Raw genomic sequence first — 12,074 nt, 5'->3', positions numbered from 1 at the left:
GGTGCTGGCGCCCAGAAAAGACTGCAAACGGTATAGCCAAAAACTTTATTAACATACCAAATTCTCATGTCATACAAAAAATACTGTTTCTAAAACATATCTGCTCACCTCTATCTGTTACTTTGCATTGCCTTACTAAAACAAAATAAAAAATTTAAGAACGCCAATTTCAATATGAATTCTCTAGTACCTTACGAATGTTTTGAATTTGGAACATTTACATTTTAATAGCATTCAGTGTGAAAATTAAGTGTCTTCAGTTTACACTCCAAAATTTTATTTTTAAATTTTAATTAAATGCTAGAAAACAATCAGTTGTGCATGTAATTGCATTACATGTTATTTTTTTATATTCATCACTCAATGCTATTTACACAGAGACAATGGCTTGAACCTTAAAGTACTCTTAAAATCTCTTAGTATCATTTAATGTTTAAATATTATTAATTCTGAAATACAGTGCAAATGTAACACTAGGAGAGTGCATGAGGCAAACTTCTCTACTTAGTAATTTTAAACATCAAGCAAAAGTAGAAAATACGACACTTCTGAGCACAAGGATGCAGATTTTTAAGGCAGTGTATTAATAGTTCTCTCTAGATAACCTTCTCAAGAATTGTCATTGTTACTAACTAGAACCAAGATACTCAAGAAAGCAGTTTCTATATTCTGAATGTAAACAAGCCTGCCTGTGTTATTGTTAATACAGTCTTAAATGATCAAATATTTGTTGAATACTGGATAGCTGTAAGGGCCTGTTAAAGACACTCTTAATATACAAAGTTAACATGTAACCTTTCATCACCAGGATCCTCTAGATTGGTTTTCTCTTGGTTAAAAATGAAATCAAACAAAAATTAAGTCAGTTTATTAAAACATTCCCCAAAAGTTGCCATTAAGTAGAAATAGTAAGAATGTGCAGATAACTAGTTTTATGGAAGTTGAGTTGTGTAGGATGACAATTTAAAGCAGTACTGCCCAGTAAAACTGCATGGTCCCAATGCAGTAGCCACTAGCCACATACGGATATTGAGCTCTTCAAATGTGGCTAGTGCAATGAGAAACTGGATATTAAATTATACTTACTTTTAACTAGCTACATGCAGCTATTGGCTACTGTATTGGATACTATCATTCTGGAGATCTGAGATGATCCAGAAAACTTTTAGGGAAGTGGTAAGATCAGTCTTAGTTTTTGAGCAACTGCTAAAATTTGGATAGGAAAAGCAGGAAACATTCTTGGCTAATGTCCAATTTGTGAATAGTCTATCAACAAAATTTGAGAAATTTATATTTAGAGCATACTTGTGTTTCTCTAGTATAAAACTTGCTCTTCTTGTGCCATATAGCCACACAGTATAGTTGTCTGTTAGCGTTTTGTAGTTATTCAGTCCTCAATTAACAATAGTGCCATTAATTGGGATAGGGGCTGCTTACGATTCATAGTGGCAAATGAAAGAACAGACCAGTAAGAAAATGGTTATTCCCCATAAATAAATGGGATGAGACTCCAAAATACTTTCCTTCAGCCTTCAAACTTCTAAATATTGTATAATTTTATGTGCAGCCTTTAGTTTTTGCGCTGTAAAGATTGCTAAAGGAAATCTTATCTTTCCATTTTTCTTTACTCCCCAAATGACTTCACACCTGTCTTAAAATGTAGTGAATGTGCTGAAAAGTTAGAACATCTTTACTAAAATAGTGCTTGGTGTTTTTCTTCAGTGTTTACTGATGTGGTTTTTATAAGTTTATAAATGGTTGGAAAGCATGACATACTTTGAATAGGAAAAGTTACCATAGCAGCTGAAAATTCCTTGAAAAAACACTAAGTATTAATGTTCATTGCCAGTCTCATCCATGTCTTCCTGGACACTGCTTTTTTATTTATAAAATCTTAGTAATTTATGATAATGCTAAATACTTATTGAGGTCCAAAATGGTGTGCTAAAGGTAATGAAATTGTTTTTATAATGAATTTGAAGATAACTTTTTCTCACAATGATTACATGGGGAGAAAAAGGATGTTACCAAAATAAGGAAATAAACTATAAAAATTATAATTTTCAATTTTAAGTTTCATAGTAAATCTTGCACAGGAATCACTGTCAAGGAAATAATACTTTGGATGTTTATCTGCTGTTACCAAAATTTAGTCAAATTGAGCAGCATAATCATTTTCTTCTGCAACTACCAAGACACAGTCATCATTATAAGGTGATTGGGGTGCAACTGTAAAAACTGTGGTGAAGCCAGAATCTGAATTTCTTTTGTACAGGAACCAAACAATTGCGCCCAAAACTGTCAAAATTACTGTGCTAGTGATCACCAAAGCTGATATTAAAATGTGGTGGTCTGAAAAAGAAAAGACAACACATGGGTGAATAAGGCTACACACAAATTATAAGAATTGCATTTTGGGGAATACAAGCATAGCTTCATCATGTAGTGTTTTCTCTATATTGAGAATTTCCCACACTGATGAGAAATATAAACCAAAGTTACACCTTAACTACTAATATTTCGTAGCTTTTTTCTCATATTTCTTGCAATTCTCCCTGTTCTGTTACATCCTAAAATGGAAATAACCCATAGCAAGGGTACTGCTCAAATCTGTTAGTCGTCCTTACACATTTACTCTTCAGGAATAGTATTATTTACACGGTTTAATGGGGTTTAAGCTTCACTTATCTGTCTTTCAGGCTTTGGGATTTCTTACACTCAAAACAAAACAAAACACCAGAAGTGGCAGTAAGCTAAATATCTTTCTTTGCATTTGTTCAAGTAGCAGGATGTATTTTTGCATATTCAAGTTCTTTATATGTACATCTTTGTGGTTCTTCTCTATTCAAAATTATGTTTTCATAAGAATTTCATTTAATAAATCCAGGAAAATGACTTGGTTATAGGAGTTAGGAGAAGGAAAACTTTTATAAATTAGGGAAGTAGGTTTATAGAAAAAAACATTCAGAGAGTACTAAGTTCCCAAGACCTATTAACACCTTGCATTAGTGCGATACCTGTTATAGTAATGAAAGAATATAATAATTATAGTCCCTTGTTTACACCAAGGTTTATTGGACAGTCCTGTGTTTTTTTCCTCATCACTCTAAACAAATTCTTTTATATTACTGAGGTTATAAAACATTTGTTCTTTTTTGTCTGGCTTATTTTACTCAACATGCCATAAAGGTTCATCCTTGTCATATATATCAGGACTTCATTCCTTTTTAGGGCTGAATAATATTCCATTTTATGTACATAACACATTTTGTTTATACATTCATTGGTTGATGGACACTTGGGTTGCTTTCATGTCTCAGCAATTCTGAATACTGCTATGAACATAAATATCTGAGTGCTTGCTTTCAAATATTTTGGGTATATACTTAGTAGTGGGATTGATGATCATATGGTAATTCCATACTTAAAATTCTAAGGAACCACTAAATACTCTTCCATAGCAGGTACACCACTTTACACTCCCACCAGTGAACAACCGTTCCTATTTTTCCACATCCTCTCCAGCACTTAAACCCTTTTCAGTTTTTAAAATAAGCTATTCTGGTAGATGTGAAATGGTACCTCTGCAGTTTTCATTCACATTTTCCTAATGACTAAAGTTAAGCAACTTTTGAGGGCTTTTGGCTAGTGTATATATTTTTTTGGAAAATTGTGTGTTCATCTTTTGCCCACTTTTTAATTGGGCTTGTATGTCTTTTTTTGGTTGAGTTGTAGAATTTTTAAAATATATTCTAGATATTAAACCTTTATCAGAAATGTGGTTTCCAAATATTTTCTCCTATATTATGCTTTTACTTTGATGCTGAAGTCTTTTTTTAAAATGAGAAACTGTTTTGAAAGTAATAAAGATAAAAGTTTCGTATTTCTTATACTGAATCATTAGTTCTTGGTGCATTGTAGGAATGTTTTACTTTTTTTAAAAATAAGATAACATCACAAAATGTTACATCAAAAAATATGAGGTTCCCATATACCCCACTCCCCACCCCACCCCCACTCCTCCCACATCAACAACCTCTTTCATCAGTGTGGCACATTCACTGCATTTGACGTATACATGCTGGAGTCAATGTACATAAGTATGTAATTTTGATGGAGTCCCACGTATCTTTTTATACTTAAGCTGCTTTTGTTTCTGGGTGTAAAGTTTAATAAACTGTTGCCTAACACAAGTTTCTGAAGATGCTTCCCAATGTTTTCTTCTGAGTTTTAAATTTTGGTTCTCATATTTAGGTCTTTGATCCATCTTGAGATTTTTTAATGTGGTGTAAGGAAGTAATCCTTCATTTACACATGGACATTCAGTATTGCCAACACAATTTGTTGAAGAGACCATTTTTTCCCCCATTTTAATGGACTTGGAGGCCTTGTCAAAAATCACTTGGCCATAGATGGGTGCGAGTTTATTTCTGAACTCTCAATTTGATTCTGTTGGTATATATGTCTTTCCGTGTGCCACGAACACAGTTTTGATCATGTAGCTTTGTAATAAGTTAGAAAGCTAGAAAGTGTGACTCCTCCAACTTCATTCTTTTTCAAGATGTCTTTTGCTATTCAGGGACTCCCTTTATCCTTCAAAATATATTTTATCATTGGCTACTCTGTTTCTACAAAGTACACTTGAAGGTTTTGCGATTGCATTGAATATGTAAATCACTTTGTGTCTGACATAACAATAGTCTTCCAATCCATAAATAAGGGAATGTTCTTCCATTTCTGCCTTTGATTTAACAAGGCTTGTTTTCTATGTATCAGTCCTTTACATCCTTCCTTACATTTTTTCCTGGATATTTGATTGTTTTAATTGCTATTGAAAATGGAATTTTTTTTTCTTGACTTCAGGATATTTACTACTTTACATAAACATTGTTGATATTTGCAACTATGAATTTATTAGCTCTGGTAGCTTTGTTGCTTTTTCAAGTTTTCTATATATAGGATCATACCATCTCAAATATGGAAAGTTCTACTTCTCCCTTTACAATCTGAATGCCTTATGTTTTCTTTCCTAGTTGCTCTTGCTAGAACTTCCAATACAATGTTGAATAGCAGGGTAACAGTGGGCAAGGATCCTTCTGTGTTCCTCATCTTAGTGGGCAACTTAACAGTCTTTCACCACTGAGTATGATGTTAGTGGTGGATTTTTCATATATACCCATATTATGTTGGGGAAGTTTCCTTCTATTTCAAGTTTTCTCAGTATTATCTAGAAAGGGGTGCTGCATTTTATCAAATGGCCTTTTCCCCCTCATTGTTAATGTATATTACATTTGATTTTTATGTTGAACCACCATTGTATACCAGGATGAAACACATGTGATCAGGATATAGAATTTTTTTCTAAGAATTACCTTTATTTTATGTCTGTCCACGCCCTCATTTACATTTGCTGTGTCTGTTCATCTTCTTTGTTTCTTTAGGAAGCACCAGGAACTGAGCCCGGAAACTTCAATGTGGGAGGGAGGCGCCTATTCACTTAAGCCACCTTCATTCCCTGCTTTATCATGTCTTGTGTTTTTTTGTACTTCTTGTTGCATCATCTTGTCACATCAGCTTGCCACACCTGCCCATCACGCCAGCTTGCCATCCTGCTTGTCATCTTTAAGGAGGCACCAGGAACCTCTGCTCCCTGCTTTGTCGGGTCTCTCATGTTTTTCTTTTTGTGTCTCATTGCGTCATCTTGTGTGTGCTTGCTGCGCCTGCCCGTCGCATCAGCTTACTGTCTTTAAGTGGCACGGGGAATGAAATCACAGGCTTCCATGTGGTAGGCGAGAGCCCAGTCACTTGAACCACATTGGCTTCCCAGAATTCTTTTCATGTGCCACTGGCTTCAATTTGCTGGTATTTTGTTGAGAATTTTGGCTATCTTATTTTCTTGTGTTATTTTTCTGGCTTTGGTATTAGGGTGATGTTGGCCTTGTAGAAGAGTTAGGAAATTTTCTTTCCTCTTCAGTGTTTTTCAAGATAGAAAATTTGATGTTAATTCTTGAAATGTGTGGTAAAGCTACTAACTAGTTTGTTTCTTGGAATTTGCCCATCTCTAACCTTTGTTAGCATACAGTTGTTCATACTATGCTCTTACCCATTTTATTTCTGTAGAGTAGTTGGTTTTGTCTCCCCTTTTATTTCTGATATTGGTTATTTGCATCCTATCTTTGTCTAGTGATTTTATTGATCTTTTCAAAGAACCAACTTTTGGTTTCATTGATTCTCTTGTTTTTCTATTCTGTATTTCATTTATCTCTGTTCGAATCTTTATTTCTTTCTATCTGTTTGCTTTGGATTTGGTTTTCTCTGCTTTTCTTAGACCCTTCATTTGTGAGGCTAGGTAACTGACTTGAGATCTTTTTAAATGAAAGCAGAACAATAAATTATCCTCTCAGCACTATCTTTGCTGTGTTTCATAAGTTTAGGTATGCTGTGTTTTCATTTTCATTCAGCCTAAAATATTTCCTAATTTACTTTGTGATGTCTTAGACCCATTGTTTTGTCTTTATTATGGTGCATTGTTTAATTTCCATGCATTTGTGAATTTTCTGCTTCTTCCACTTATTTCAAGCCTTACTGTGGTTGGAGAAAATACATTATGATTTCAGTATTTCTTAGTTTATTGAGACTTATTTTCTTAACATATACAATCTAACCTGGATTATGAACCATGTGCAGTAGAGAAAAATGTTCATTCTTCTGCTTTTGACCTAAGTTGTTACATAGTATCATTCAAGTCCTCTATTATTGATCTTCTGTCTGGATGTTCTGACTATTATGAAAAGTTGTGTATTGAAATCTGTTAGGGTAGAACCAGCTATTTCTTCCTTCAGATCTCAGTATTTGCTTTGTATATTTGGGGCATTGCTCTTTGGTGCATGTATATTTATAATTATTTCTTCTTGTTGAATTGACCCCTGTAACATTATATAGTGACCACCTTTGTCACTTGTAACAGTTTTCAACTTAGGATCTATTTTTTCTGATAAAAGTATAGGTACCCCAGCTGTTTAGGTTACTTTTTGCATTGTATATTTTTTCATCTTTTCACTTTCAATCTTGTGTGTCTGTACATAAGGTAAGTCTCTTATAAAAAGCATATAGTTGGTTCATGCTTTTTTACCCATTCTGCCAATCTCAGCCTTTTTACTGGAGAGTTAATCCATTTACATTTAAAGTAACTACTGATAATGACTTTCTTCTTCCATTTTGCTATTTGTAAGTATTATATATATTTTTTGACCCACATTTCTTCCAGTATTGCCACTTTCTATATTCATTTGATTCTTTGTATTGTACTGTTTTGAGTTCCTTCACATATCTTTATGTATTTTCTCTGGGTACCCTGAGGCTTAAATTAGACATCCTAAATCTTTAACAGTCTCATTTGAATTTATCTCAACTTCAATAGCATAACATGTACACTGTTCCTATATGCTTCTGTTCCACCTTTTTGTTGTACTTATTATAAACTTTTTTAATACACTTTATGTCCTATCGATTTATTACCTTTTATGCATTTGCATTTTAGAACCTGTAAGTAGTAACTGAGTTACATACCAAAAAATCTAATAGTACAGGCATTCACAATTATTTCTTTTTGGCATGTTGACCCACTGCCTAGTGTCCTTTCCATCTGAAAGATTATCATTGCTTTTAGGGCAGGTCTAAAGGTGCTGAACATCTTCAGCTTCATTTGGGAAATGTCTTAATTTCTTTCCTCATTTTTTGAAACATGGTCTCCCTGAATATAACTTTTTTTTCAGTACTATATTTCATCCTCCTGCCATGTTGCCACTATGATTTCTGATTTGAAATCTGCACTTAATCTTATTGGGATTCCCTTACATATAACATACTGCTTTTCCCTTGTAGTATTCAGAACTGTCTCCTTTCTGGCATTTGGTTTGAATACTAAGTGTCTAGGCATGGTTTTCTTTGAGTTTATCTGTTTGAAGTTTGCCTGGCTTCTGGAATGGTATATTCTTGTTTTTTATTACATTTTGAAAGAGTTTTTGCCAGTATTTCTTTGATATTCCCTCATATCCTTCTACAACTCCCATAATACAAATACTGATACGCTTGATGGGTGTCCCATAGGTCTCTTAGGATCTGTTTGCTTTTTTTAAAAATTATTTTTTTCTCCTCTTCTGCTTGAACAGCTTCAAGTGTCTTATCTCTGAGATCACTGATACTTTGTTCTTCCAGCTCTAGTCTTCTGTTAAATCCTCCAGCCAGTTCTTCCTTACAGTTTTTGTGGTTTTCAACTCTAGTAATTCTGTTTGGTTCCTTTAAAATTTGTCTCTATTGAGATTCTTATGTTGTTCTCTGTTTTCCTGATGTCCTGTCGTTCTTTTTCCCCAATTTCCTTTTTCTCCTTGGGCATATTGAGGACAGATGAGGGCAAGCAAATGAAAAGGTATTCAATATCTTTATTCATCAGGGGAATGAAAATTAGAACTCTGTAAGATTGTTACACATCCATCTGATTGGCTAGAATTTTAAAGATTGACAATAACTTTATGGGGAATGTGGAGCAAATAGAACTTGTGTAAATTGTTAGTAAGAATGAAATTAACTGTTTCAACATACACTTACTCTGTGACCCAGCAATCCACTCTTTGGGATATTCCCAAGAAAAAAGAACACAAGTCCAAAGGAAGACTTGTATAAAAATGTTCCCAGGCAGCTCTATTAAGATTAGTCCCAAACTGAAAACAATCCAAACAACAACCAACAATGGAATGGAAAAATAAACTGACAGTATTTTATTTTTTAAATAAATATAGCAACAGATACAAGTGTTATGAATACACAACACCATGGATGAAGCTAAAAAAAAAAGTCACTGATTAAGCCAGATGTTTAAAAAATACATATTGTAGGATTATATTTATGTGAATTTCATAAACTGGCAACCCTAATTTACGATGAGAAATTAGAATAGTGGTTACTTCTCAAATGAGTGGTGGGAGGGTAAACATTTATTGAGATGAGGCATGAGGTAACTTTCTGGGATTCTGAAAATGTTCTGGATCTTGACCTGAATGTTAGTTATACAGATATATATGTAAATATTCATCAATCTGTACATTTAAGATCCTTGCATTTTACTTCAAATTATACCTGAAAAATAATGTGGATAATATACTATCCAAGTGGCAAAAATCTAAACGTTTCACAGCAGACACTGGTATATTGCTACTTAGAACAATATCAAAGTCAAAGATTTAATTTAGATGTAACATTTACATTTTTCATGTAATACAGTCCACAGATAAACCTGTATTAGTACAAGATGATTCACTGCAGCACTGTTTATAATAGCAAATGTTTAAAGAAACAACCCAGTAGGACCTAGAGTTGGTTAAAAAACTATATACATACAATAGGAGAGTATGGAGTTGTACAACAGGACGATTAATAGGCAAGGATATAGAGAGATCTCTAGATTGTTAGTGAATTAAAGTGGCAAAATAAGACCTATATTGGAATTTGCTTTTGTTAGCAAAAGGTAAACACTAAAACGTTAAACAAGAAACTGGTTAAACTGGTGCCCATGAGGGGAAAAGTAGGATAAGGTGGATGCCAAACAGGATAGGGAAGAGATTTTTTAGCTGCTTGCCTCATAGAGTTTTGATTTTGATCCATATAAATAATGTTTTCCCTTTAAACACATTTAGTAAGCACTTAGGAAGTACTGATGCTTCGTGAAGTGTAACTATAACTATAAAGTGCAGCTTACTTTTAGCATAAGCTTCAAAGTCATTTCCAACAAAAACAGAAGTCAGTGGTTAAAGAAAAAGTTCAGTTCATAGATAATTTGCAGTATCATATTTAAAATGTCAAATCTTATTACTGATCCAATAGACCATCCTTACTATATTCTTATAACAGTTCTTTAAATTATGTAATATAATAAATTTAAAAAGTTATGTTTAACTTGTATGGAAAATTTTAGGCAAAAACTAAAAACTTACCTGATAAATAATTCTTTTCATATGGAACTAAAATACAAAAGACAGTAGAAATTAAAATTTGAGCATACTTTATTCTAAGATTGTTGTTAAGCATGAACCTTTTAGTAGCTTAATACTAGCCTTATTTCTGTTGCTTAGTCAGTTTTCTCTGTTAACTGTTTTGAATTTAGTTCCTACAAAAAAAAAATAGAGCCTGACAATGTAGTAGGTTTGGTTGGTGGAAAAAGAATAAAGTAACTCAAGAAAAAGACAATGGTGAGGCTAGGGAAATAAAAGGATTCTGTTTGGAGTATCTTTTTACAAAAAAAAAAGTGAAGGTATACTACTGTGGCCTTACCCTCATATATGGATTGCTCTCTTTCTGAAGTTTTGAAATTACAGTTTAATTTTTATATTGGTTTATATCACAGTACCCTAATATAGGAGTGTATGGACCTATTTTTAAAAAACAAATATTGTTAAAGTTAAATGCTACTGCCATGAAACCACAACAAAATTGCTATGAAACTGACTGTCAAGAACCTTCTTAGGATTGCAGAGCGGGAAAATGTGTAGTGACGGAATAACCTCAGTCATATAAACTATTTTGACTTACAGTTGAAGTAAAAGGGGACAATGCTAAGGATGCAAAGTGGGGAAATAGCTATTAGTATGTTTCAAGCATCATGTCATATTTTGAATTTTCAGTTTCTTTATGAAAAAACATTTACTTTCTAATATCTAGAACAGATTTTGTTCAATGTTTAACAATAACAAATATTGCTGTGTGCCAGGATAATTTTGTCCATTAAAATATTCTAAGAAAAGAGATTTCAATCCAGAATAAATTATAAACCAAGATGTATTTTTTCTTTATTTGCTTAGACAAATGATGTACATTTGTATTAGATTACAAGGAATTTAGTTCCTTGTAATGTAACCTGATCATTAGAATTCTGGACTTGTGCATTATTATTCTGTACCATTTAGACAGCTCAAATTATGTACGATAATTCCTTTAAACAGCAAAAGAAAATTTTGACCTCTTGCAAACTGTAAATAGATAGGATAAAACTGTGTCAATTTCATATGATCTGGCCCTACCTCTGAAATGTAAGAAAATTACATATTTGACTTCAAATATACTTGGGAGCAAACCATCCTCCTAAAATATTCTGAAATCTTATTTCCTCTATTTAAGGAAGCGCACTAAGAAAATTACCTGGAAACCAGCCCTTCTTTCCCACCATTACAATTGAAAAAGCCTTTCAATCATACTTACTGGCTACTTTACAAAGGGTTCCTTCCACAGAAGAAACTTCACAATTTCCTTTTTTCCATTCACCTGTCCCGGCGTGTAGGAAAGCACAGGTGTCGACTAGATTCTCAATATCTTCTTGGTCTGTCCACTTGTCAAATGTCATATTTGATTTATCAAACCACTTGAAACTCTCATCTGTCAGTTAAGGAATATTTTCAACATTATGACAGTGAAAAATGTGTAAAAGAAAGTTAAAGAGTACACCAGTGTTTACAGTGCCATTATTCACAATAGCCAAGAGGTGGAAGCAACTCAAATGCCCATCAGCAGATGAACAGATAAAAAATGTGGTATATACATAAAATGGAAAATTAGCCTTAAAAAAGGAATGAAGGGTGGCGGACTTGGCCCAGTGGTTAGGGCGTCCACCTACCACATGGGAGGTCCGCGGTTCAAACCCCGGGCCTCTTGACCCGTGTGGAGCTGGCCCATGCGCAGTGCTGATGTGTGCGAGGAGTGCCATGCCATGAAGGGGTGTCCCCCATGCGCAAGGAGTGCGCCCCATAAGGAGAGCCGCCCAGCGCGAAAGAAAGTGCAGCCTGCCCAGGAGTGGCACCGCACACACGGACAGCTGACGCAGCAAGATGACGCAACAAAAAGAAACAGATTCCCGTGCGGCAGACAACAACAGAAGCAGACAAAGAGCACGCATCAAACAGACACAGAGAACAGACAACCGGCAACTGGGGTGGGAGGGGGAGGGCAGAGAAATAAAATAAAAAATAAATCTAAAAAAAAAAAAAAAAAGTTACCAGGCATGCGGGACTCGGGGAATGGAGACTTTT

The 12,074-nt window shown here is 34.0% G+C and overlaps 1 protein-coding gene across 1 annotated transcript in view; it reads right to left on the bottom strand.

Moving 5' to 3' along the window:
* Nucleotides 1-31: 31 nt before the first annotated feature.
* LY75 (lymphocyte antigen 75) overlaps nt 32-12,074 on the bottom strand; it is a 158,789-nt gene continuing 146,746 nt past the window's right edge. Inside the window, exons 37-39 of the mRNA XM_071216380.1 lie at nt 11,251-11,424; nt 9,990-10,016; nt 32-2,352 (exon numbers count right to left, since the gene is read on the bottom strand). Of these exons, the coding sequence (XP_071072481.1) occupies nt 2,150-2,352; nt 9,990-10,016; nt 11,251-11,424 (404 nt within the window). The 3' untranslated portion in view covers nt 32-2,149. The remainder of the gene's footprint in view (nt 2,353-9,989; nt 10,017-11,250; nt 11,425-12,074) is intronic.

Source organism: Dasypus novemcinctus, chromosome 7, assembly GCF_030445035.2.
Source record: "Dasypus novemcinctus isolate mDasNov1 chromosome 7, mDasNov1.1.hap2, whole genome shotgun sequence".
Taxonomy (NCBI): Eukaryota; Metazoa; Chordata; class Mammalia; order Cingulata; family Dasypodidae; genus Dasypus; species Dasypus novemcinctus.
This window is presented reverse-complemented; position numbering and strand designations above follow the sequence as displayed.